This window comes from Podarcis vaucheri (assembly GCF_965113315.1).
Source record: "Podarcis vaucheri genome assembly, chromosome: 18".
In the NCBI taxonomy this organism is placed as follows: Eukaryota; Metazoa; Chordata; class Lepidosauria; order Squamata; family Lacertidae; genus Podarcis; species Podarcis vaucheri.
In genome coordinates, this window is record NC_138756.1 from 2,768,633 (window position 1) to 2,794,550 (window position 25,918).

At 48.9% G+C, this 25,918-nt stretch overlaps 1 protein-coding gene across 2 annotated transcripts in view; it reads left to right on the top strand.

Annotated features, from left to right (window-relative positions):
- Window positions 1-25,718, top strand: part of ADAMTS10 (ADAM metallopeptidase with thrombospondin type 1 motif 10) — a 43,920-nt gene extending 18,202 nt beyond the window's left edge. Inside the window, exons 6-25 of one of the 2 annotated variants that reach the window (XM_082206278.1) lie at window positions 1,150-1,233; window positions 2,098-2,243; window positions 3,370-3,413; window positions 3,680-3,785; window positions 4,423-4,569; window positions 6,711-6,852; window positions 8,849-8,956; window positions 9,181-9,326; window positions 9,425-9,488; window positions 10,867-10,969; window positions 11,082-11,215; window positions 12,984-13,107; window positions 13,503-13,583; window positions 14,293-14,456; window positions 15,732-15,858; window positions 16,981-17,110; window positions 20,285-20,489; window positions 21,410-21,586; window positions 22,023-22,179; window positions 23,413-25,717. In XM_082206278.1, coding sequence (XP_082062404.1) covers window positions 1,150-1,233; window positions 2,098-2,243; window positions 3,370-3,413; window positions 3,680-3,785; window positions 4,423-4,569; window positions 6,711-6,852; window positions 8,849-8,956; window positions 9,181-9,326; window positions 9,425-9,488; window positions 10,867-10,969; window positions 11,082-11,215; window positions 12,984-13,107; window positions 13,503-13,583; window positions 14,293-14,456; window positions 15,732-15,858; window positions 16,981-17,110; window positions 20,285-20,489; window positions 21,410-21,586; window positions 22,023-22,179; window positions 23,413-23,522 — 2,499 coding nt within the window. In that variant the 3' untranslated portion in view covers window positions 23,523-25,717. Of the gene's footprint in view, window positions 1-1,149; window positions 1,234-2,097; window positions 2,244-3,369; window positions 3,414-3,679; window positions 3,786-4,422; window positions 4,570-6,710; window positions 6,853-8,848; window positions 8,957-9,180; window positions 9,327-9,424; window positions 9,489-10,866; window positions 10,970-11,081; window positions 11,216-12,983; window positions 13,108-13,502; window positions 13,584-14,292; window positions 14,457-15,731; window positions 15,859-16,980; window positions 17,111-20,284; window positions 20,490-21,409; window positions 21,587-22,022; window positions 22,180-23,412 lie in introns of both variants that reach the window. The other variant, XM_082206279.1, reaches the window with a different exon arrangement.
- The last annotated feature ends 200 nt before the right edge of the window (window positions 25,719-25,918 follow it).

Below are 25,918 nucleotides of genomic sequence, written 5' to 3' on the forward strand. Positions count from 1 at the left end.
GGATGGGGTTTGGGTGAGATGTAAAGAGGGTTGACAAGAGGGGTGCTGGGGTTAGCATGAGGTTGGTGGGGGTAGCTGGAGTTAGTGAGCAACAGAAGTAGGGGAAGCATCCCGTGTGTATAATTGTGTGTACAGTGGTGCCCCGCAAGACGAATGCCTCGCAAGATGGAAAACTCGCTGGACGAAAGAGTTTTCCGTTTTGGAGGTGCTTTGCAAAACGAATCTCCTATGGGCTTGCTTCGCAAGACGACAATGTCTTGCGAGTTCCTGCGGGGTTTTTCCCTCCCCCCCTTTTTCTAAGCCGCTAAGCCGCTTATCAGCTGATCCGATAAGCTGATAAGCCGCTAAAACCCGCTAATAGCGCTAATCCGCTAATCCGTCAATGGGCTTGCTTCGCAAGACAAAAAAACCACTAGACGAAGAGAATCACAGAACGGATTCTTTTCGTATTGCGAGGCACCACTAATTTAATCATTAATTTAATCGCTTCCTATGAAGCATCTTTTAAGTTATACACACACTACACACACACACACATATATACATATCTACATATATATATGTATATATACATACGCATATATAGTATAGTTATATGTATGTGTGTGTGTGTACATGTATAAACTATACACAAAATAGGGCATGCTTTCAATTAAACCAATTACAGTTGTAAAAAGCAATTGCATACCCTCCAACATTTCTTCGATTAAAATAGGGACGTCCTAAGGAAAAGCAGGAGATTCTGAGATACTTAGAAACCAGGACGGCTTCTGTAAATGCGGAAATGATGCTGGAAAATAGGGACACTTGTACGGTTTGCAACTTCATGTACAAAAACAAATGCAAATATATTAATAAATATTGAGCACTAGGACCTTGCTTTATTTTTAAGAAATATTTTAGCTCACTGTAGAGTATCTGCATTGTGTGCAAAAGGTTTAATCCCTGGCATCTCCAGATAGATAGAAACCCTGGAGAGTTGCTGCCAGTCAGTGCTGACTTTACTGAGCTACACTGACCGATGGTCTGTCTTGGTTTAAGGCAGCTTCCTCTGTCCCATTGAGAAAGATACAAAAGCCCATCATCGTTCAGCTGCCACCAACCGTCTTGTTTTTTAACACTGGTCTTTCCTTGTTTCCTGGAGGTCAGGTTGCTAAACTTTTCCAAGACTCAAGTCTGGGCAATATTGTCAACATACTGGTGACCCGGCTCATCCTACTGACAGAGGACCAGGTGAGGGGGTGTCCCAAGAGAAAGAAAGGAGGACCGGGGCAGGTATCACTGAGAAGCTTCCCCAGACAATGATGGTGGCAAAAAGGGGGGACAGAAAATGGCGGTGGTTGCTTGCTTGCTGGGTCCTCTCCCTGGCTTTAAAGTGGGGGAAGAGGAGCATATTTGCAGAGGAGGTGATAAGAGATGTGCTATAGGTTTTGGGGGGAACCCCCCTAAACCCTAGAAATTAATAGATGGTAGGATTTTGATTAATTGGGGTATGGAGCTGTGCCAGGTAGGGAATCTCTGAGCTGGCTTCTGCAAACCAGCCTGGCCTGCCCAGCAAGAGCAAATCTGTTACCATAACGAAAGGTGTGGATAGAGGAATCCTTTGGCTTGGGGAGACAGGTGTTGCGAAGGTGATGCAGTGTGTGCTTGAGGTGACAGGAAAAGTGGGGTGTTTTTTTTAGTAAGATGTGCTGGGAAGAAGAAAGAGGGAGAAGAAAGGCTGGGATTCATATTGGGCAGGCAGGCTGGCTGGCTGGGGGGGGATATCTTGGACTCCATGACAGCACTGCTGTGGGAGACAAGCTGTAAGATCTGGACTCCCGCCACACAGACTGAAGGTGTAAACAGGCGAGTAAACCATATTTCTTAAAGCTGCAGTGGTCTCTGCCGTGCCTCAACCCTCCAAAGGAAATATACCCTGGGTAAGTGCCTGAAACCCCATGTGCCACGGGGCTTTGTCTCCCTGGCCTTGGTGCAGCCACAGAAAATGTCCTTCCTCACATGCCCCAACGATGCTGTCCAGGAGGTCTCAAAGAGTGGGAGAATTTGATACGTTTACTCTCTCTGAAACCTTTACGATTCTCCCTCTTCCTCCAGCCCACCCTGGAGATCAACCACCATGCCGGAAAGTCTCTCGACAGCTTCTGCAAGTGGCAGAAATCCATTGTGAATCGCAATGGGAACGGGAACGCCATCCCGGAAAACGGCATTGCCAATCACGACACCGCCGTTTTGATCACCAGGTATACCGGAACCATGTTGGTGGTAAAAGAACAGTTGGTTTCAAAGTCGAAACATCTTGTTTCATCTTGATTGTGCATGGGGGGGACGGGGACGGTACTGGCACACCAACCTCTGACTGCCCCCGGCCATCAAACCCTCCACTAGCCCACTGATGAGAAGGCGGTTCAATCCTCCCAGCCCCAGGGAATGCATTGGCCAAGCGGATTCCGGCAGGAGATTGAATGCTGGCCATCAGTTGATGTCACCCAGGGCTGTCACCTGATGGACAGGTGGGTGGGGTTAGGGGGAGATGGTCTCGTGGGCCACGTTGGAATTATTTTAGGGGGAGCAGGCATTATGGGGGTGCAGAACTAAGTTTTCTGCAAAGCAATTGGTCAGTTAGTCAGTCATTTCTATTTATTTACTTGATGGGGGGGCAGCTGCCCCTCCTGCACACCCATGGCTATGTCCATGTTTGAACCCCTTGCAAGCTGAGATTCTCTCGCAACCCAGAAGTTTCTCCCTCTTCGTGTTTGTTTGTTTAACATAATTAAATAATTTTTATTCCATTTTTAAGAATAAGAGCAGCAAACATCACTTCTTTCCAAAATAAGAGCTATAAAACACCGGAACTGTAATTTCCATAATAGCTGTTGTTGTTGTTGGCATTTGTCTGTCATGAGAGACAATGGAGTGTGCCTCCAAGGGTGAAGTCAAACTGCTGCACTAACAGTACCCAAGTGACCTCCCTGGAGCACAAGCCTGGGCAGTGTGTCTGGAGGTCCTGGGCTGCCCAGATGACAAGACCCTCATTGTGGCCTCACTGGTGTGGCCCAAAGGAAAGCAGAACAAGACGTTTGGCACCAGTTTGGCTGCAGGAGTTGCCAGAAACAGGCATACAAGGCACCATCCAACTGTCTTAGGGACTCCGCTCCATTTTTGTGGAGGGTCTACTCCTGAGCCTTTTCCTCTCCCAATGATGTCTCGGCCACAAGACAGTGGAGGTTTAGGGTCAGAGTTTTCCTTCTCCTGGGTGGGCTCCCTTCCCAGGTGGACGAGCCCCACCTGCCCCTCGTTTATGTCCTCAGTTGGCAGGATGGAACGTGCCTTAATTGTATCTCCCTTCTTCTCGCACCTGCTTTTTAGATACGATATCTGCATCTACAAAAACAAACCGTGCGGGACTCTAGGTAGGTAGGAAGCCTTTTCCCAGAATGCATTTCAAACGCTCAGTTTCTACCCTCCCTCCCCCCCCCCCCCCCGCTTTAGAGCAGAGTGGGAGGCATCATTTCAATATCAGTTTGTGATGCAACCTAGGACAGATTCCAGTTGGGGAGAGGGTGGACTTTGCTACAAACTACCCTTCCAGAGCAATGTGCAGATCAGGATTTTGGATCTCGTGGCTGAATCTGCTTTGACATAACATCTCCCTGTGACAATGCTCTGCTTCTCCCAGGACTGGCGCCCGTGGGTGGGATGTGTGAGCGGGAACGGAGTTGCTCCATCAACGAAGACCTTGGCCTGGCGACAGCTTTCACTATCGCCCACGAGATCGGTCACACGTGAGCAGAGTTCAGATCTGGTTGTGGGGTTGATGTGGAAATTGTTTGGACTTGTGTCTGGTTAATGTTTTTTAGGGCCACTTCTGCTATGTTGCAGTGTTCTGAACCGCAGGCCCAAAAGAGGGCTTGTGGGAGGGGTACCAAAGATGTCAAAGACATCCGAATGGCCAGGTTAGGCTCTCTTACTTGTTGGTCAGTTTTCTCAGGGATCTTGCTGATCGATTTATTCCAGGATAGACTCCCCCACTTGCCAGCCAGTTTATTCCAGAATAGACTCTCCACTTACCAGCCAGTTTATTCCAGGATAGACTCCCCTACTTGCAGCTCTGTTTACTCCCAAGCAGGCAGCAAATAATCCTGTTTGGCATGTTTGGATTTGATATCCCGTTTTATCACTACCCTAAGGAGTCTCAAAGCGGCTAACATTCTCCTTTCCCTTCCTCCCCCACAACAAACACTCTGTGAGGTGAGTGGGGCTGAGAGACTTCAGAGAAGCGTGACTGGCCCAAGGTCACCCAGCAGCTGCATGTGGAGGAGCGGAGACGCGAACCCGGTTCCCCAGATTACGAGACTACCGCTCTTAACCACTACACCACACTGGCTCCTTCTTTCTCTGGCTTCACACTTCTCCTTCCAGGTTTGGCATGAACCACGATGGTGTCGGAAACAGCTGTGGTTCCCGGGGGCAGGAGACAGCCAAGCTGATGGCGGCTCACATCACCATGAAAACCAACCCTTTTGTGTGGTCCACGTGCAGTAGGGACTATATAACCAGCTTTCTCGAGTAAGGGGCTGCCTGTTTTCCGCTGTGCGTCTCCAAAGCATCGCACACACCACCCCATTGCTTCCATTTCCCCTGTCTCTTTGTTCCAAAAGTTTTCCATAACTGGCCTTTAAGTGGTGGACACAAAAATGACACAATGGGCTCCTTTTGCATGCTGGGGGTTTCTGGGTTTACAGTGGTACCTCGGGTTAAGTACTTAATTCGTTCCGAAGGTCTGTACTTAACCTGAAACTGTTCTTAACCTGAAGCACTACTTTAGCTAATGGGGCCTCCTGCTGCTGCTGCTGTGCCGCCGGAGCACGATTTCTGTTCTCATCCTGAAGCAAAGTTCTTAACTTGAAGCACTATTTCTGGGTTAGCGGAGTCTGTAACCTGAAGCGCATGTAACCTGAAGTGTGTGTAACCTGAGGTACCACTGTATTTATTATTTGGGGTCCTGCTTTCCATACTTGTGGTGAACCAGCAAGCAGGATTTGAGCCAAAGAACAATCTTCCCTCCTGCGGTTTCCAGCAACTGGTATTCAGAAGCATTTGCTTCCTCCAACTGGGGAAGGAGAGCGCAACCATTGTGGGCAGTAGCCATCGATAGCCCTTCCTTGCATGATTCTGTCCAATTCTTTTTTTTCCCCAATTTTTTTTATTCATTTTATATCACTAATAACCAACACAAATAGAAAAACAAACAATACAAACAAATTCTCGTCTTATCCTTATTTTTTCTAAACATTGTTTAGTGAGCTTCCCCCCTATCTGATTTTCATTTTACCTCGTTTACATATATCATAATTTTTAACCATTTTTTTATCACACTTACTTTTACCATTAAAATCTTCACATATTATCCCTTACAAATAATAGTATTTTAAAATACGCTATCTTCTACTTCTAATCCTACAGCCTGTATCCACTTCCAAAGCTTTTCTAAGATTTAAATAGTAACATATTTTTTCAAATATTTTTTAAACTTCTTCCAATCTTCTTCCACTGTTTCTTCTCCCTGGTCCCAGAGCCTCCCAGTCAGTTCGGCAAGTTCCATATAGTCCAATCCTTTTTTAAGGCCATCTAGGTTAGTGGTCATTTCTTTCCAATGATCAGCTGGTGGAGCATGAGACTCTTAATCTCAGGTTCATGGGTTCGAGCCCCATGTCAGGCAAAAGATTCCGTCATTGCAGGGGATCGGACTAGATGATCCTCAGTCCAACTCTACAATTCTATGATTCCACGCGTCTTCTTAGAAGGGGCCCCCATCCCTTAGAAGTAGGGTTGTCTTGTGGGGGGGGGGTCATTCCAAGCCCAGGTGTCGGCCATGGCGGGCAAGGCCAGAAGATGCAGAAAGCAATGGCGCAGCCCATCAACCTCATCTTCAGATACCTACAAAACAGGTCCAGAATTCAGGTGGGACTGTATGAAGAGGTGAACCCAAGGATAGAAGGCTGTGTTCATAGAATCATAGAGTTGGAAGAGGCCACAAGGGCCATCGAGTCCAACCCCCTGCCAAGCAGGAAACACCATCAGAGCACTCCTGACATATGGTTGTCAAGCCTCTGCTTAAAGACCTCCAAAGAAGGAGACTCCACCACACTCCTTGGCAGCAAATTCCACTGTCAAACAGCTCTTACTGTTATTGGATTTGAACTTGGTTCTGGATGATGCTGAGGAGATTCACTCCAAGACAAAATCAAGGAAACAGCTGAGTCGGATCATGTTCAAAGGGATCAATACGACTCTCCTACTGAGCGTTTGTAACTAGAAATGGCTATTCAGTGTGTTTTGTTCCATTGCTTCAGTCTTTAAAACTATAGATTAAAATATGTGGTGGTTTAATGCTACCATTCCAAATTCTACTTTAGGTGTCTGACAGAATCACAGAATCATGGAGGTGGAAGGGACCCCTGGGGGTCATCTAGTCCAACCCACTGCAATGTAAGAATCTTTTTGTTCAACATGGGACTTGAAATGACCCTGAGATTAAGAGCTTCATGCTCTACAAGCTGAAGAATGAAGCCAGCTACTTAGGCTATGCTTGCATAATTTTGAATAATTTTTCTACGTTGTTGTGGAATTGCAGCTCATTATAAATAAAACTCTTCTCGCACTCAGACCATCATGTCTTTCTCCTTTGTTTCTCTCTGCTGCTCCAGCTCTGGGATGGGCCTCTGCCTGAACAATGCTCCACCCAAGCAGGATTTCGTCTACCCAACGGTGGCCCCAGGACAGGCTTACGATGCAGATGAGCAGTGCCGCTTTCAGTACGGAGTCAAATCTCGCCAGTGTAAATATGGGGTAGAGAGCCTTCCTGCTTTTACTCTTGATTCCCAACGTGGAGGGGTGGAGGGATGGGCTAACCCCATCAGGCAAGGCGTTTTGCGCCCACCGGCCAGCCTTTAAACCAGCCACAGCCCTGTTGTTTTTAAAAACCACTCTCCTTCTGCGAAAGAGGCTTCCACCTTTTCTGCCTGGTTCACGGGGCATTTGGGAGTTCCTGGAGAGACTTCTGGACATTTTTAGGCAGGTGTATGTTTCGTTCCCAATAAACATTTTCCCCAGGCAATATGTCCTCTGTGCCCCGCAGCCTCCCTGGGTGACCACGCTTCCTGATGTAGAAAAAGCTTCTTCATGGGAAGCACTACCAACACAGTTCTTTAGGGATACTTTGCATGTGGCTCCCGCATTGCAGGGAATTGGATTAAATGACCATTGGAGTCCCAACTCTACAGTTCTATGATTCTGTGACTGAACTGATTTGATTGCACTGTGGGCACCTGGGAAGACTGCAAAGCTCTGCAGAATGAACGGAAGGATGCTTCCAAGTGTATTTCCATTTGTTGGAAGCCGCCCAGAGTGGCTGGGGTAACCCAGTCAGATGGGGGGGCGTATCAATATATTATTATTATTATTATTATTATTATTATTATTATTATTATTATCACCCCTTGACCACCTCAAAAGGAATACAGTCGTGACTTGGATCCCAAATGCCCTGGAACTTGGACGTTTTGGCTCCCGAACACCGCAAACCCGAAAGTGAGTGTTCCGGTTTGCGAATGTTCTTTTGGAACCCGAACATCCGACGTGGCTTCCGTGGCTTCCTGCAGCCAATCAGAAGCCAGGATTTGGTTTTCAAACGTTTGAAAGTCGAACAAACTTCTGGAACGGATTCTGTTTGACTTCCAAGGTACGACTGTATATTAACCCCTGTACTCCACCCATGAGAATTCCACCAATTTTTTCTCTCCACTTTGATGATTTTCAAAAGCAGTATTTTTGCTTATTAATGGATGGGGAATGGTGAGAGGGTGGGGTGGGGAAATGGAATCAGCAACCTTCTTCCTTTGTAGCCCTTCCTATACCCCAAGGGGCTCCTCACAGCATGATATAATTCGAGGCAACCCACTGACTTAAATGACTCCACTGAGTAAAAGCATAGTTTGACAGATCCATTGATGTTAATGGGTCTGCTGAGTTTGGTGCAGTTTGCTACAATTCACTGACTTTAATGCAGAGCCATAGCTATGGGGAGGTGGGGCTAGTCAGGTTTTTTGCTCCGGCTGAAGCCTGCAGAGGAGCGACATTGAGGCTCCCAGCCTGTGTATGTGTGCTATGCAAAAATCACGATACAGGGGAAACCATGAAACCAGCCAATGCCTTTACATAGCTCCTTACAGTGGTGCCTCGCAAGACGAAATTAATTCGTTCCGCGAGTTTTTTCGTCTAGCGAATTTTTCGTCTTGCGAAGCACGGTGTCGGAAAAGTTTTGGGAAAGCTTCAAAAATCACCAAAAACCTCAAAAAAGGCTACCACACCACGTTCTATGAGTTGCTCCTCGAAGTCAAGTCGCAACTGTATTAACGGTGTTAAGAAAAAGGAAACAAACTTGCAAAAACCGCAAGACGTTTTCGTCTTGCGAAGCAAGCCCATAGGGAAATTCGTCATGCGAAGCAGCTCAAAAACCGCAAAACCCTTTCGTCTAGCGAGTTTTTCGTCTTGCAAGGCATTCGTCTTGCGGGGCACCACTGTATTTCAGACCTTGTGATATATTGTGATGTTTAGCTGGTGATGTATCACGGTGTTGAAAACCAGATATCTCCCAGACCTAGTCTCCACAGAGACCTATTGTGTTTCTTTAATCCTTCCTTCAGTCTCCAGTCATCAGTTGCCACCTCCCTCCTTAGTCCAAGACGTCACGTAGCACCACCAACCTCTGCGGCCGTGCACCCCTCCTCCCAGCTCCGCCTGCGCCCCCACCCACCCACTGCTCCTTCTTCTCCTCCTCCTCCAGGAAGTTTGCAACGAGCTCTGGTGCCTTAGCAAGAGCAACCGATGCATCACCAACAGCATCCCGGCGGCCGAGGGGACCATCTGCCAGACTAACACCATCGAGAGGGGGGTAAGAGGCAGGGCCACCCTTGCTGTGCCCTAACCCACAACAGCGATTCCTGCCTTGCAAGAGGGTTGGACTAGATGGCCTTTGGGATCCCTTCCAGATGGCCAGTTTACCCATAATCATGCAGTCCTGCTGAGGTCAGGCGCATGAATGCCAGCGAGGTGGGGGGTGTTGTTGTTGACCGGTGGGTCTCTCTTCTTCCCTCCATCCTCTGTATCCACCGCCAGTGGTGCTACAAACGGGAGTGTGTTCCTTTTGGCACACGGCCAGAGGGTGTGGATGGAGCCTGGGGGACGTGGTCGCCATGGGGAGAGTGCAGCCGGACTTGTGGGGGAGGCGTCTCCTCATCCATCCGCCACTGCGACAGCCCACGGTAAGTGGACACTTGCATAAACACCCGAAACATCCCCCGTGCTCCCTGGGACACCATTTTCCACGTCTTCCTCCTTTTCTCTTTTCTCTCTTCCGAAGGCCAACGATTGGTGGGAAATACTGTCTCGGGGAACGGAAGCGTTACCGGTCTTGTAACACTGACGTGAGTAGCAAGGGATTCTGGGATGCGAGGACGGTGGGGGCAAAGGAATGGATTGTTACGAAAGTTGAGCACCACCCCCACTCCCTGCTGAGAGGCAGCAAGATCCCAAGGGTTTCTGAGTGTTCACCCAGGGTCTGTGGTCTCTTGGAGAATTGCAACACGGTGGAGACTGCCATAGCTTTAACAAATGTGGTTTATTCCCCTGTTTACACCTTCAGTCTGCCTGGAGGGAGTCCCGATCTTACAGCACGGTCATTTCAAGAGGGGCTTGTGCAGCCCTGGAGTCCAAGGCATCTCTCCCAGCCGGCCTTCAGCCAGCCTGCCCAAGATGGATCCCATCCTTCTCTCCCTTTCTTCTTCCCAGCACACCTTGCTGAAAGACTCTTTTCCTGTCACACACCCACCCATCACCTTGGCACTGTCTGCTTCCCCAGGCCACAGAATTCCTCTCTGATGGCACATCAGCACCTTTTGTCATGTTAACAGATTTGTTCTTTGTACATCTTGTGCTTGCCACAGGGCACCGATAATCTAGGGCTCAAGCCGGTGCCATTGTTGACAGATTTGCTATCTGCTAGGCCAGCCAGGCTGGTTTGCAGAAGCCAGCCCAGGGATTTCCTGTCTGGCACAGCTCTGCATACTGTACTTTCATCCACATCCCAATTAATCGAAATCCTACCATTTGTCTCCTGCCAACCTAGCAGTTCGAAAGCACATCAAAGTGCAAGTAGATAAATAGGTACCGCTCCGGCGGGAAGGTAAACGGCGTTTCCATGCGCTGCTCTGGTTCGCCAGAAGCGGCTTAGTCATGCTGGCCACATGACCCGGAAGCTGTACGCCAGCTCCCTTGGCCAATAAAGCAAGATGAGCGCCGTAACCCCAGAGTCGGCCACGACTGGACCTAATGGTCAGGGGTACCTTTACCTAGAATCATAGAATCATAGAATCATAGAGTTGGAAGAGACCACAAGGGCCATCGAGTCCAACCCCCTGCCAAGCAGGAAACACCATCAGAGCTTTACCTTACCATTTGTCAATTTCTAGGGTTTAGGAGTGTCCCCCCCCCCCCAACAATCAATAACTGTATTTTGGGTTCTTGTTTTGAATGTTTATGTCATGAGCTGCCTGTGATCTTCGGGTGAAGGGAGGTATACAAATTTAATAAATATTAATAATGATAAGCAGATGTGAGAAGTGACAACTGCTCCCAACCTTATAGCTCAGTCATGGAGCGTCTGCCTTGCACCTCCCAGCAAAGTCTTTCAGCTGTGGGGTCCAGAATGCGGCATCTCTGCTTCCAGGCATTAAAAGAAGCAACACCCCTCAGCCCCAGAGGGCTGATAATAAATTTGCCGACCTTTCTGTGCCCCCACCCCAGGACTGCCTACCGGGCTCGCAAGACTTCCGAGAACTGCAGTGTGCCGAGTTTGATAATATCCCCTTCCGAGGAAAGTATTACACCTGGAAGACGTACCGAGGAGGTAAGGCCGTTTCCACACACACACACCCTGGGGGGAGGGCGTGGGGCAACTTTCACCCATTCCCAATCCAGCCTCTCTGATCTAGTGGTTTGAAATTGCCATCTCTCCGCAGGAGGCGTCAAGTCCTGTTCGCTCAACTGCCTGGCGGAAGGTTTCAACTTCTATACGGAGAGGGCGGCAGCCGTGGTGGATGGAACACCCTGCCGCCAGGACTCCAACGACATCTGTGTCAATGGAGAGTGCAAGGTGATTTTCCAGCGCTGTAACCACTCCTCCTCGCTGCCCGTAGGCCTCCGACTGACTGAGGTTTAATGGGCAGCTTCTGGGACCGTCGGGAGGGGGAGGTTGGTCCACTTTCTCTACAAGGGAAGATTTATGCATTGGGGGGCTTTTCCATTTAGAGGGGGGGACACATGATTTAAGGCCTTAAGAAGAGCCTGCTGAATCAGACTAACTGAGGGGATTAGACAAATTCAGGGACTATAAGGCTGTCAGTGGCTGCTAGGCATGATGGCTGCGTATCACCTCCTGGATTGGGGCAGTCTACCTCTGAATCCATGAAGGGGGGGATCATGGCCACTGGTCCCATCACCTCCTGGCAAATAGAAGGGGAAGAAATGGAGGCAGTGAGAGATTTTACTTTCTTGGGCTCCATGATCACTGGAGATGGTGACAGCAGCCACAAAATTAAAAGACGCCTGCTTCTTGGGGGAAAAGCGATGACAAACCTAGACAGCATCTTAAAAAGCAGAGACATCACCTTGCCAACCAAGGTCCGTATAGTTAAAGCCATGGTTTTCCCAGTAGTGATGTATGGAAGTGAGAGCTGGACCATAAAGAAGGCTGATCACCAAAGAATTGATGCTTTTGAATTCTGGTGCTGGAGGAGACTCTTGAGAGTCCCATGGACTGCAAGAAGATCCAACCTCTCCATTCTGAAGGAAATCAGCCCTGAGTGCTCACTGGAAGGACAGATTGTGAAGCTGAGGCTCCAAGACTTTGGCCACCTCATGAGAAGAGAAGACTCCCTGGAAAAGACCCTGATGCTGGGAAAGATGGAGGGCACAAGGAGAAGGGGACGACAGAGAATAAGATGGTTGGATGGTGTTCTTGAAGCTACCAGCATGAGTTTGATCAAACTGCGGGAGGCAGTGGAGAACAGGAGTGCCTGGCGTGCTCTGGTCCATGGGGTCACGAGGAGTCAGACACGACTAAACGACTAAACAACAACAACAACCTCTGAATCCCAGTTGCTGGGTGCCACAGGAGGGAGGTTTGCTGTGATGGTCAGCTTCTGCTTGCGGGCTTCCCATCATGGGCATCTGGTTGGCGCTTAGTTTCTGGCAATTCACAAATATAGCCTTCACAGGCAGAGACAGTCTACCTTAGAATGGTGGAGAACAAGAGAAGGCTATTACTCTCGCATCCTGCTTGGGCTTCTTAGGGGGGCATTTGATTGGACACTGCGAGGACAGGAGGCTGGACTAGATGAGTCCCAGTTGCAGGCTCTTCTTAGCTTTTTATGAATCACAGTGAGAGGCACAGGGCTTGCTCCTTTATCTCCTGCCTGCGGGCATCCTGGAGGAATCTGGTTGGCCACTGCGAGAAGAGGATGCTGGTCCAAACGGGCCATTGGCCAGACCAAAACCAGGCTCTTGCCTTCTACCACTCCTCTTTAGAAAGGCCTGCTTTCTTTTAAGGCTATCCAGGTTGGCGCTCATTAGGGCTGGGCGATACATCAATATATCGTCCAAAACCAGTTTGAAGATCATACCATGATATCAGTTTCTTAATTTTTGACCTTGGCAATATATCCCAAATCACGATGTGTGTATGTGCTATGCAAAAATATTGATGCGGGGGAAATCCAAGATGAAGAAGAAGGCATCGTGATATATCAGTATATCGCAGCATTTAGCTGGTGATATATCACAATGTTGAAAACCCGATATCACCCATCCCTAACTCTTCCAAGAACTTCCTCCGTCAAACCTCTCCTTTTGTTTCCTATAAGCACGTGGGCTGCGACCGCATCCTGGGCTCGGACACCAAGGAGGACAAGTGCCGGGTCTGCGGAGGGGACGGGAGCTCCTGCGAGACCATTGAAGGACTTTTCAACCACTCGCTGCCGGACGGAGGTGAGGGTTGCCTGGTGACCCAATGGGTGGACCAATGTACAGCTCAGAGAGTGGCCAAGACGGTTCTGACATGTTGCAGGCAAATGTTTTTCTATTCCAAGGCAGGTGCTTTCAAAAATAAATTGCACAGGTGGAACTTGATTGGTGAGGTTCCCAGCTGTGCATAGCACCTATTGCCCAATGTCTGTAATGCCTATTGACCAGTGCTCTTAAAAAACGCTAATTTGAAACCTGGTCTCCCAGGTTCCCCGTCCCAGTACTGACTTAGTAGAAGACAGCATCAACATTCTTCATGTGCTTTGCAATTCCCTGCACCAAATTTTCTCTCTTGGCTTTTTGAACATTGAGCACCCCTTAGAACTTACCTTGGTTTATTATGTCCATCTGCCGCACAGGCTACGAAGAGGTGATATGGATCCCCAAAGGATCGGTGCATATCGACATCCGGGAGCTCAACCTTTCCTTGAACTACCTTGGTGAGAAACCTTAGCTAAGGAGGGATACCCCAGACAGGTTGTCCTTGAGGTGACCTCCAACCTCTGGTTTTGCATGTGGGTTATCTCCCGCTTGGACTACTGCCATGTGCTTTCCGTGGAGCTACCTTCAAAAGTGACTCGGAAACCACAACTAATCTAGAATGCGACTGCTGGACTGGTGACTGGGAGCCATTGGCAGGACCATATAACACCGGTCTCGAAAGACCTACAGTGGCTCCCAGTACAATTCAAAGTGTTGGTTGTGACCTTTAAAGCCCTAAATGGCCTCAGCCCTGTATACCTGAAGGAGTGTCTCCACCCCCATCATCCATCCCGTACACTGAGGTCCAGTGCCGAGGGCTTCTGGCGGTTCCCTCCCTGCGAGAAGTGAGGTTACAGGGAACAAGTCAGAGGGCCTTCTCGGTGGTCAGATGTCAAGGAAATAAACAAGTATCTGATGTTTAGAAGACATTTGAAGGCAGCCCCATATAGGGAAGTTTTTAATGGCTGATGTTTTATTGTGCTTTTAATATTTTGTTGCAAGCTGCCCAGAGTGGCTGGAGCAACCTAGTCGGATGGGTGGGGAACAAATAATACAATTATGATTTTTATGAAAAATATCCCTGAATCCTTTGGGGGTGGGATGTAAGTGCTTCAGCCCACCCCTGACTTGGTCACACATAACACACACCCCGGGTTCTCTTTCCAGCTCTGAGAGGGGAGAACGACGAGTACTTTGTCAACGGAAAGCTCTCCATTGACCCACCCCGGCGCTTTGACATCGCCGGGACCACCTTCCACTACAGACGCGCTCAAGACGAGCTGGAGTCCCTGGAATCCCTGGGCCCCACCAACGTCACCCTCATCGTCATGGTTCGTTGACTGAACAGGGGTTACTAAATGCGGTATCTAAGACTATCAGTCTTTGTAAAGCAGGTACCAGTGCTCTACTGAAGAGTGCTTTTTGTGGTGGGGCACGAAAAAGTTGGGGAACCGCTGCTTTAGGGTGATCCCTGATAAGCCAAGATTCTCCCTGCGACCAGTAAAGGACGCCATGCCCATAGCTGTCAACGTTTCCCTTTTTTAAAGGGAAATTCCCTTATTCTGAATAGGATTCCTTGCAAGAAAAGGGAAAAGTTGAGAGCTATGGTCATGCCCACTAACAGACTCCATTTGCCCTTGTTTGACCTCAGCACACAGCTAAAGCTGATTGGCCATGTAATTGGGATGTCGTGTGATCCTTGTAGGCGCGGGGGTCATGTAATGTAGACCTCAAGCCTTAGGAGAGCATATATTATTTAGTTGTTATCTTTCCTTGCTCACGTGCGTGAGATCAGCAGACTACCATACTCTGTAGCTTTAAACTTGGAAGCTAAAACAAGGGTGATTTAATCTTCTAGAAACAATAATCTGGGGTGCTTTAAGGCAGACTGGGTTTTCCCCGGCAGTACCCCTTTTCTCCCCCTTAAAAATAACAGTCCCACGGACCTGGGATAGCTCATTTGGTAGAGCATTCAACTCTTAATCTTGGGGTTGCGGGTTCGAATCCTGTGTTGCGCAAAAAATTCCTGCGTTGCAGGGGGTTGGACTAGATGACCCTCAAGATCCCTTCCAACTTTTCAATATAATGATATAATAATGATGATGACATTGCTTTGTGAAGAAGTAAAAGTAGTATTTACTTACATAAGCTCGGTCTTGAAGAAGGAGGTACAATAGCAAAATGAAAGCAGACTTATAACCACTATCTAAGTTACAAAAGTCCAAAATCTTGAGTTCAAAAATGGTACCTGAACTAGGCATGCATGTGTGGCCAGCTTGGAGGCACGACGAAGTAAGAGAGAGATGCTGAGACAGGAAGGAAGGATTTAGTACTACAGCTTCCTGCCAAGACAGACAAAGGAAGTGATCTCAAGAAGAGTTCATTCTAGCAACTTTTGTAGGAAAACTCTGTGAACCTTTGCCCCTTCGTATGCCCATCTGGCAAAACATGAATTGTTGGATTGATTGCAATAACGTCCCACAAGTCATGCAACAGAACAGCTACTTTATTTTCCAGCAGAGAATTCTGCTTCCAAGGTCCTTTTGGGAAAGTGTGGGGTTCTCCACCAACCATGCCTCCCTATTCCCTCTCCCTCCCACCCCTAGGTGCTTGTCAGGGAAGAACTGCAGAGAATCCGCTACAAGTTCAATGCACCCATCGTCCGTGGTTCCGTCGCCCAGTACTTGTGGCAGTATGTCTCGTGGACAAAATGCTCGGCCCTCTGTGGCGGAGGTAAGACTCTTTATTGGAAGGGCCTAGCTCAGAGGTGCGGCAGCGGTATGCCTGCAGGAGGTCCCTGGTTCCAGTCCTGGATTAAACCCCATGGAGGCCACTGGGTAGTCGAAATCTCGGGGGGGGGGGGCTGGTCAAATTATCTCCTAATATGTTGTTGCTTTTACCAACCAACAATTTCAATAAACCAATTTGATTTCAATATCACATCAATCTTATATTGATCTGTTGTCGTGGGGCCTCTAAAAGGAGTGGGGCCCATAGGCTGGTGCCTACTCTGCCTGTTCCCAGTTCGAACCCTGGCATCTTCAGGTAGGGCCCCTGTCTGAACCCCTAGAGAGACCCTGCCATTTTTGTGTCAACAGCAGTGTAGAGACTCTGCTACGTTCATTGGACCTTTGGGAAGACTTGCTCCAAGGCAGATCCCCATGTTCCAGTTTAAGCCATACAGAACTGTGAGGACTAGAATCTTGCTTTATTTATAGGAGAAAGGCCATCACTCAACTGCAGAGCATCTGCTTTGCACGCAGTAGGTCCTGCGTGCAAATCCCCAACAGCATCTCAGGTGCGGCTGGGAGCAAACCTCACCTGAACCCCTAGAGAACCGCTGCCAATCAGTGAGCTAGACAAACCAGCAGCCTGACTCAGTAGAAGGAAAAATCCTGTCCCTGTTTTGGGAACACAAGGACTTGAAAATTACTTCAGTAGCTCAGTGGTGGAGCAGCTGCTTTAGATGGGAAAGGTTCCAGGTTTCAATCTCCCAAGTCATTGTAGCCAGCTCTGAGCTAGATGAACCCTTCCTTCTGTCCACACATCTTTTTGAAAACACGCATTTTATGGGGCTTTGAGGACAGGCAGTTCCTACCATTGAAAAACTAGGGGGTGTTATGGAACCTGGGGGTGTGGGGGGCAGGAGTGCCAACTTGGCCCCGCGATCGTGGGTGCCTGGGACCCTGGGTGCCATGCCCTGGCATTGAAATTCCCTTCAAGGGGAATTTTGTGGATGCTCAAGCACCCAGAGCCCCAGAGAGTTGGAACCTAGGGTGTGGAGAGTGAGTGAGAAGCTGCTGCTGTTTCTCACTGCTCAGACCTCAGCATCCTCACTCAGCGCCATCCTTACAGGCAGCCAGGTCCAGCCCGTCGTCTGCCGCAACCAAGCCGACAGCTCCACGGTCTTCAACCACCTCTGCAGCCCCGACACTAAGCTGCCCGAGAGACAGAGATTGTGCAACACTGAGCCCTGCCCACCGGCGTAAGTTAGATGCTTTCGGGGGGGGGGCTATGCATCCTAGGGGGAGGGGCACCCCAAAAGAGGCCCAGTGCCCAGACTCTTTTATCCAGCAGGCAAACAAAAGCCTAACTACTGTTTATGCTCTGGTAACCTCAAGGTTAGGTACGCAGCTGGCGGTGTGTGTTAAACCACAGAGCCTAGGGCTTGCCGATCAGAAGGTTGGTGGTTCGAATCCCTGTGACAGGGTGAGCTCCCATTGCTCGGTCCCTGCTCCTGCCAACCTAGCAGTTCAAAAGCACGTCAAAGTGCAAGTAGATAAATAGGTACCGCTCCGGTGGGAAGGTAAACGGCGTTTCCGTGCACTGTTCTGGTTTGCCAGAAGCGGCTCAGTCATGCAGGCCACATGACCCGGAAGCTGTACGCCAGCTCCCTCGGCCAATAAAGCGAGATGAGCGCCACAACCCCAGAGTTGGCCACGACTGGACCTAATGGTCAGGGGTCCCTTTACCTTTACCTAACCACAAGGTGAGATTACTGCAATGCGTTATATGTAGGGCTGTATCTGAAGATGGTTCAGAAACTTCAGCTAGTGCAGAATTCAGCATCCTGGTTGCTCATTGGGGCAAAATGCTTTGAGAATATTCTGGTCCAACTGCACTGGCTGCCAATTAGTTTCCAGGCCCAATCCAAAGTGCTGGTTATGACCTCTAAAACAGCTCAGGGTCGCAATACCTCTAGGACTGCCTCTCCCCATATAAACCATCCCAGACTCTGCGTTCATCATCTGAGGCTCTTCTTCATTTGCCTCCTCTGCAAGAAGTCCAGAAGGTGCCAACATGAGAACAGGGCCTTTTCTGCAGTGGCTCCCTATTTGTGGAAACACTCTCCCCAGGGATGCCCACTTAGCGCATTCATTAGACACCTTTAGGTGCCAGGCAAAAATGTTCCTCTTCTCCCAGACATGACTGATTGACATCCGATGGCCTTTTAAAATGTGTTTGGGGGGGTTATTGGGTTTTTTTGTTTGCATTTTTTTATGTATTCTGTGTTTTTATATTGTAATCTTATGTTGTAACTTCCCTGGCGCCTGCAGGTACAGGGCAGTATACAAATTTAAATAATAACAACAACAATCCAATTGAGACAGGGAAAATACCAACTCTCCCCTCCTCCAAGAAAATATTTGAGGGTCACTTGTTTTTATACACCTGTGCATATCTTTCCCTTTCTTTTTGAAATAAAGTGGTGCCCCGCAAGACGAATGCCTCGCAAGACGGAAAACTCGCTAGACGAAAGAGTTTTCCGTTTTGGCGGTGCTTTGCAAAACGAATTCCCTATGGGCTTGCTTCGCAAGACAACAATGTCTTGCGAGTTCCTGCTGGTTTTTTTTCCTCCCCCCCCCCTTTTTCTAAGCCGCTAAGCCACTTATCAGCTGATCCGATCAGCAGATAAGCCGCTAAAAGCGCTAATCCGCCAATGGGCTTGCTTCGCAAGACGAAAAAACCGCTAGACGAAGAGAATCACAGAACAGATTCTTTTCGTCTTGCGAGGCACCACTGTATTTATTTATCTTCTCCCCCGAAATACATTGTGGAAACCTGTATTGCCCTATGTACACCACAACCTAGAGCAGAATGCATCTTAAGTGATCTGCAAGCCAGCATAAACCTTTGGTTTTTGGTTTCTTGGATGATTTTTGAATGGGTGAAAGCTCCACCATTTCCCCAGAAAGGTGTCCTGGGTACTTCATTCCTCTTGCCAATATTGTGAGTCAGTCCCCTCCCCCACCCCGTAAGGAAAACGCCATCCTGTTTTTGAACCGAATCCTTCCAGAATGCGGCTATAGCCATCCATGCAGCCACTGATAGAAATCCAGTTAGTGGTTTATCCACCAAGCCCTGATTCTAATTTAAATACAGATTCTGTAACAGAAGCTCATAAGAACATCCGAAGAGCTTGCTGGATCAGCCCACGTAGTCCAGGATCCTGTTCTCCCAGTGGCTAAGCAAGTTCCCTGTGTGAAAGCAGGATCCAGGCACAAGAGACCTCTCCCTTCCTGCGGTTTAGAGCGAATGGTGTCCAGAAACATTACTGTATCCAGCTGTGAAGGCAGAGCACAGCCATTGTGACTAATAGCTAGGGCTGGGCAATATAGTGGACGCTCTTTTTCAGCGATCTGTAACATGAAAAAACACAATCTGAAGCATCTGTAACCCGAGGTATGACTGTACAGTGGTACCTCGGGTTACATACGCTTCAGGTTACATACGCTTCAGGTTACAGACTCCGCTAACCCAGAAATATTACCTCGGGTTAAGAACTTTGTTTCAGGATAAGAACAGAAATCTTGCTCCGGGGGCGCGGCAGCAGCGGGAGGCCCCATTAGCTAAAGTGGTGCTTCAGGTTAAGAACAGTTTCAGGTTCAGAATGGACCTCTGGAACAAATTAAGTACTTAACCCGAGGTACCACTGTATCTGGTTTTCAACATCACAATATATCACCAGATAAATAAACATCACAATTTACCGCAAAGGATGGAGCTAGGTAGAGGCACTGGCTGGCTGCACGGTTTTCCCCACATTGTGATTTTTGCATAACACGCACAAACACACACACATCATGATTCACGATATATTGCCAGGTCGAAAACTATGAAACTGATATCATCATTCGAACTTCAAACTGGTTTGGGGTGATATATCAATATATTGACCAGCCCTAGCCATCAATAGCCCTCCCCTCCATGAATTGGTCTTTTAAAAATATCCTCTTTTAAAGCTGGCAGCCGTCCCTGTGATGAGAGGGAGTTCCACAGTTTAACCATGCGCAGTTTGGAAAAGGACTTTCTTTTATCCACCCTGAATCTTCCAATGTTCAGCTTCACTGGATGTCCACGAGTCCTAGTGTCAGGAGAAAAACTTTCTTCATGCCATGCGTAACTTTATAAACTCCCGTCATGTCACCTCTTCCTCGCCTTTTCTCTAAAATGTCCCAAACTTTGCAGCCTTTCCCCTTGGAAGCTCTGGAGACTTTGTGACATGCCCCTGAGTGAATTTACTTCTCTCATTTAAACCCCCAAATTTCCCTCCTCTGGGCGTTTGCACCGCCAGGGCCTGTAGCTGCCCCTTCTCCCCACACCCTTCCCAGCACACAGGGGAAGCAAGCTTATCCTTTCTGCCTCTCACCTCCGCCAGCTGGGTGATCGGGAACTGGTCCGAGTGCAGCCGCAGCTGCAACCAGGGCGTCCGTACCCGGAGCGTGACCTGCCGGCGCAAAATCTCCACCACGGAGGAGAAGATCCTGGACGACACCGCCTGCAACTCCCCACGCCCCCGCGTGCTGGAGCCCTGCGGCAACCAGACCTGCCCCCCAGAATGGGCCGCCCTCGACTGGTCTGAGGTAAGAACCTCTGTGTCTTTTTAAATGTCTAATATGTACTGAGCATGGCACACAAGCACACACACCGATTAAACAAGTAGCTACTGTTGTAAAAAAAAAATCTGCCCCTTTTCCCTTATGGGGTATCCAAGAGCCCGTATAGAGTCCTTATGTAGGTTCCCTACTGGTAGGAGAATATAACAGAGGCCAACCAGAGAATACCGAGAAGCGAAGCAGCTTGTAAGCCTGATCTTTATTGATCTGTTGCAACAAGGTGCTCCCCTCACACGCAGGAAAGGAGGAGGAACCCAGAACCAAGGTGTGCCCGCCCTTATATAGACATTTTAAATTCCCTGCCCTGGAGCTCCAGACCACCCCTCCATACATCATACATACAAAAGGGGTGTAACCTAAGACCACCACCCTAGATGCATTACCTCTACATCACAGAAAAGGCGGTCTACAGCAGAAATCTGAGTGCGTTGTTTATCTCGTCTGACAGGTTACCTGTTAATGCTCACTTGATTGGATACCCTGGGGAGCCTCATCAGTCTTTTGTTCCTGAGTCAGGTCACAGGCTCACCCCATCCTAACACAGACAGGCATGTCCTTAAGACAGGATTTGTGAAGGAAAAGACGATGGGGAAGCTTTTCCATTTTCCTTTGACCTTGCAGAAAAAACATTTGGTCAGTTTGGGAATCAAAACTGGTTTCAGGTCAGTCTTCCTGTGCTGATCTATGTACATGCTTGGTTGGTACATTTACGAACATTTATTATATATCTAAGACTTTAAAATTCTTATCACACTACCCCCTGTCACGACGAAACATTTGGGTCATGTGCCAGACGAGCCGCTCAGTTCAATTCAGCTCAGCTCAGCTCAGCCATCCTTTCTCTCTCTCTCTCTGCCCCAGTCCATAACAGCATCCTCTCTCTACAGTGCACCCCAAACTGTGGGCCCGGCTTCCGCCACCGAATCGTCCTCTGCAAGAGCGGCGACCACACCTCCACGTTGCCCACCTCCCAGTGTCCTGAAGATGCCAAGCCCCCAACCAGTATAAGGTGCAGCCTTCGGCGTTGTCCACCCCCGCGGTGGGTCACCGGCGAGTGGGGAGAGGTATGGAACTGCTGCTCTCTTTCACTTATGAGAGCTGACAAGGACTGCTCCACTAGGCCAAGCCACTGCAGGGAGTCAATGGAGGTCAATAGAGCTGCTCCGCCATCTTGGTTGGGTCAGACCAGTGGTGAAAGCACTGGGGAGCCATATTGGTTGGGACAAACCAAGGGTGATGGCTTGGGGAGTCAATAGATAATCCAGCAGATAAACAGGAATGTTCTCAGGCAATTCCTAAATGTTATGTAGTACTTATTTATTTTATATTTATTTCATTTAGGGGGAAATAAGAGTACAATCAGAGTTTTGAAAGTCCAAAATTTTCTATCCTTCTGTCTCTCTATGTGCTTCTTGTGTTTCTATTTAAATCATGAGGACTACGATCTTACTTTGTACTGTTTAGCCCATCCTAACCCTCCTGCATTCTTCTTCCCCAAAGTGCTCTGGGCAGTGCAGTTTTGGCCAGCAACGCCGTTCGGTCCAGTGCATGACCCACACGGGGCAGCCCTCCGGGGAGTGCGTAGAAGCCCTCAAGCCCGCAGCGGCACAGCAGTGCGAGAGCAAGTGTGACTCGGGACCCACAGAGAACCCCGAAGGTACCTGCGTGCTGCTCCAACATTTGTATCAAGCACCCGGGGGTCGGGGTGGCAAATAACTTTGTTCCCCATGAGACAAAGCTATTGTGACCTAACTCAGGATCTTGGGCTGTCTTGGGGCCAATTGGGGCTTACACCCGTGGCATGGGCCAGAACGTGTAGACCACAGAAGGCCAGCCGGGCAGGGGAGGGGTTGGCTTGGGTCTCACCTAAATAATAATAATAATAATAATAATAATAATAATAATAATAATAATAATAATAATAAATTAATTTTATTTATACCCCGCCCTCCCCAGCCAAGACTTGGCTCAGGGCGGCTAACAACCAACAATAAAAACAAGTTGATTAAAATACAATTTAAAAGATTAAGATACAACGTTAAAACATTAGGATGCAGTCTCTTCATAGGAGGAGAAAGGAAGAAGAAAGAGGGGGAGGGAATCAAACTGATTCTAAGCCAAAGGCCAGGCAGAACAACTCTGTCTTACAGGCCCTGCGGAAAGAAATCAGATCCCGGAGGGCCCTGGTCTCATGAGACAGAGTGTTCCACCAGGGCGGAGCCAGTGTTGAAAAGGCCCTGGCTCTGGTTGAGGCTATTCTGACTTCCTTAGGGCCCGTGACCTCTAAGGTGTTACTATTTATGGACCTTAAGGTCCTCCGTGGGGCAGACCGGGAGAGGCGGTCTGCCCCACGAGGGTCCTAGGCCTAAACTGCCTTAGTCCCAGACGAGGAATGCTTGGGAGCAGAGTCCTCTGACTATGGCAGCAACAAGGAGGAGATGGACCTGCTCCATGGCCCACTTTATGCAGATGCCTTGTCACCCGTCTCTTGAACCCCAAAGAGACCGTCCTTAGCTGCCAGGCTCCTCAAAGGGTCAGGGGAGCCCGGAGGAGACATCCCCACAGCTAGAACCCTTAGGGCCTGGAAGAGGCTGGGGTCTCTAGTCAACAAATACCTAGCCCAGCCATCCCAAGCCCCTAGCCTACCAGGCAGTGAGCTCCACACCTCAACTCTGTGCTGCTTGAAGAAGTCCTTTCTTTCATCTGCCCCAAATCTTCCGGCATTCAGCTTCATCTGACGTCCACAATTTCTAGCGTGACAAGAGAGGGAGCAAAACTTCACTTTCTCCACGCCGCACATGATTTCGTAAACTTCTTCTTGTCCCCTCTTACTCTTGACCCACTAACATCACACATTCTCTTCCCCCCCCTCTGTTTTCTTCCTCTCCAGAATGCAAAGATGTGAACAAGGTCGCCTACTGCCCTTTGGTGCTAAAGTTCAAGTTCTGTAGCCGGCCTTACTTCCGACAGATGTGCTGCAAAACCTGCCAGGGGCGTTAAACTGGCAGCGGTGGCTGGGGGGGGGGGCAGCTCTCGGCGCCTCAAGGAAATCTGGAAGGCTCGGGTCAAGGGGTGGCTGTGCCCTTCCCCCCCCCATCCCTTCCCCCAGGACCGCCAACGAGCAGGCAAGAATCTCCGTGGGGGGCGCAGCAGAGCGCGGTGCGAGGGGCCGCTGTGCCTTGGGCAAAGGACCTGGGCGAGGCGCTGTGGAGTGCATTACTTGAAACTCTGACATTATTATTTATTTTAGTATCACAGCTGGGTGCCGCCGTTGCCCTGCCCACCCGACGGTGTGGAAGTAGCCCACCCGAGTCACTAGTGCCCCATCAGCATCCCATCCCCCCCATTTTTCCAGTCCCAGAATTCTCCCCTACTCAGTGGGTTGGCTGTTGCGAGCCCCACAGAGGAGGCATAGCACAGGAGTCTGGGTCTGGGAGTCCGGCAGGGAACCGGAGCTGCAGGTGAATGGCCGAGAAAAGGATACAGCAAGGCCTCGGGGAAGGGATCACGCATGCTTGAGGCTCGCTTAAAAGAAACAAGCGGAGACAGGATCTTACCTGTTCATCTCCAGGTCTGGGGTTGTCCAAAGCTGCAAAAGAGGAAGATCCAGGAATTTGGACACAGACCTCTTGTTTTCAGAGCCCGGGGGTTTGTGGCCAAATCAGAGCCTGCGAGTGAGGGAAGATCCTAGGATATTTTTTAGAACTGTTTATGTCCCACTGATTTTGGGGATCACATGCTTCCATGGTCTTCCCTTTGAATTTGCGGACGTGAACGATAAATTGGTGCTTTGAGGGGGGAACTCTTTCACCTCACTTGGTTTCCCACAAACCTGGTGGAGGTCCCTTCCTGTCCTGGGAGACTCGAACCTACAGTAAAGCTGCGTACGTTTCAATTCCAGAATGATCTTTTTAAGGAGGTGTAGGGCAGCATGCCAAATTCCAGAGCAATCAAAATTAGAAATTCAGAATCAGACAGTGGGGTGGGGGAGTCGCAGTGGCACAAAATTCTTAGGCGTGCACAAATTCAAAAAAATAATAATTGTAGTAACAGCTTACACAGAAAATCTCCCAATGTTTGCATGGGCGGATTTGGCATAGCTGTCAACTTTTCCCTTTTCTTGCGAGGAATCCTATTCAGAATAAGAGAATTTCCCTTTAAAAAAGGGAAAAGTTGACAGCTATGGATTTGGGTGGCGACTGGTTGCTAGGGTGCCCTCTGCACAAGCTTTCAAAAGATACCCTCTCCTGACCCATTCCCTGTCCCGCTGTCCCCGTGCTGGTCTCAAGTCATTCGAGATGCGCACATCGAAGAGACAGAGGTCAACTTGGCAGAGTCTTTTGTTGACTTTGTTCAATACGGGACTGGCGGAAGGGACTCGGGGAGTGCTAGTGTTCCACAGGTTGCCCTGGGCACAGGCAACCCTTGCTATGCCACTGGGAGGCTGGTTGGTTCACCTTTGCCCCTTTTGTGGATCTCACATGGCAAACCCTCTCCCTCTCCCATCTGGTTAGAGATCGCCCTCACCCCACAAAGTACCCCACAACCCGCTGGTAAGTCTAAGGGACCTGCAGGATTTGGGCAATGAATTACTCATAAACTGTTTCCCATTCCCTCAAAATTTCACTGAATCCAGTTCAAATTTCAGCTTTGGTGATACCCAGCAACAGTTTTGGATTTTGGCCGCCAGCAAAATCTTGGTCACTTGCTCTCCTTTGGGTCCTGGAGACAAGCAGACGAAGATCCATCATTTCGCCAAAGGAACCTTCCTAGCCGATAGTCGGGTGCTAGTTTTCTTAATCTGCTCAGAGCGCCCTCTGGTGGGCAGGGTCAGATTTCACCATTTCATATATAAATATATACAGATATATTGTATTAATAATATTGTTATTATAGAAGTTGTTTAAAATCCTGTTTCCACGATGAGAGTGAGCGAGAGAGAGAGAGAAAGAGAGAGAGAGAAATTACAGCATGATTTTTACAATAAAAAAACTACCTACCACCCCTGGTTCTGAGTTATTATGAATTGGCATCTATGTCTGGTGTTGGGGAGATGTAAAAACATACGGTTTTATCCTATTTTAGTTCCACCTGAAACAGACCCATTGGCATTAATGGGCATGGTGAAGTTGAGGTTCGTTCTGTGCTGAGTTGGGTACAACCCTTGTTTTTAAACCTAGTAATTGGTACCTCATGTCAGCTGGCAACCCTGTCTTTCTCTCACTCTGGCCCATAGCTGTCAACTTACAGATTTGAAAATAAGGGACCAGCAGCCTCGAAAATAAGGGATCAGCAGCCAAAATAAGGGTATGTTCAGCTTCTGAGCCCCTTCGAGCCAAAGGCAGAAAGCCCAGCCAGCAGCCAAACGAAGCCTCAAGCGGTGGTTCCCACAGCGC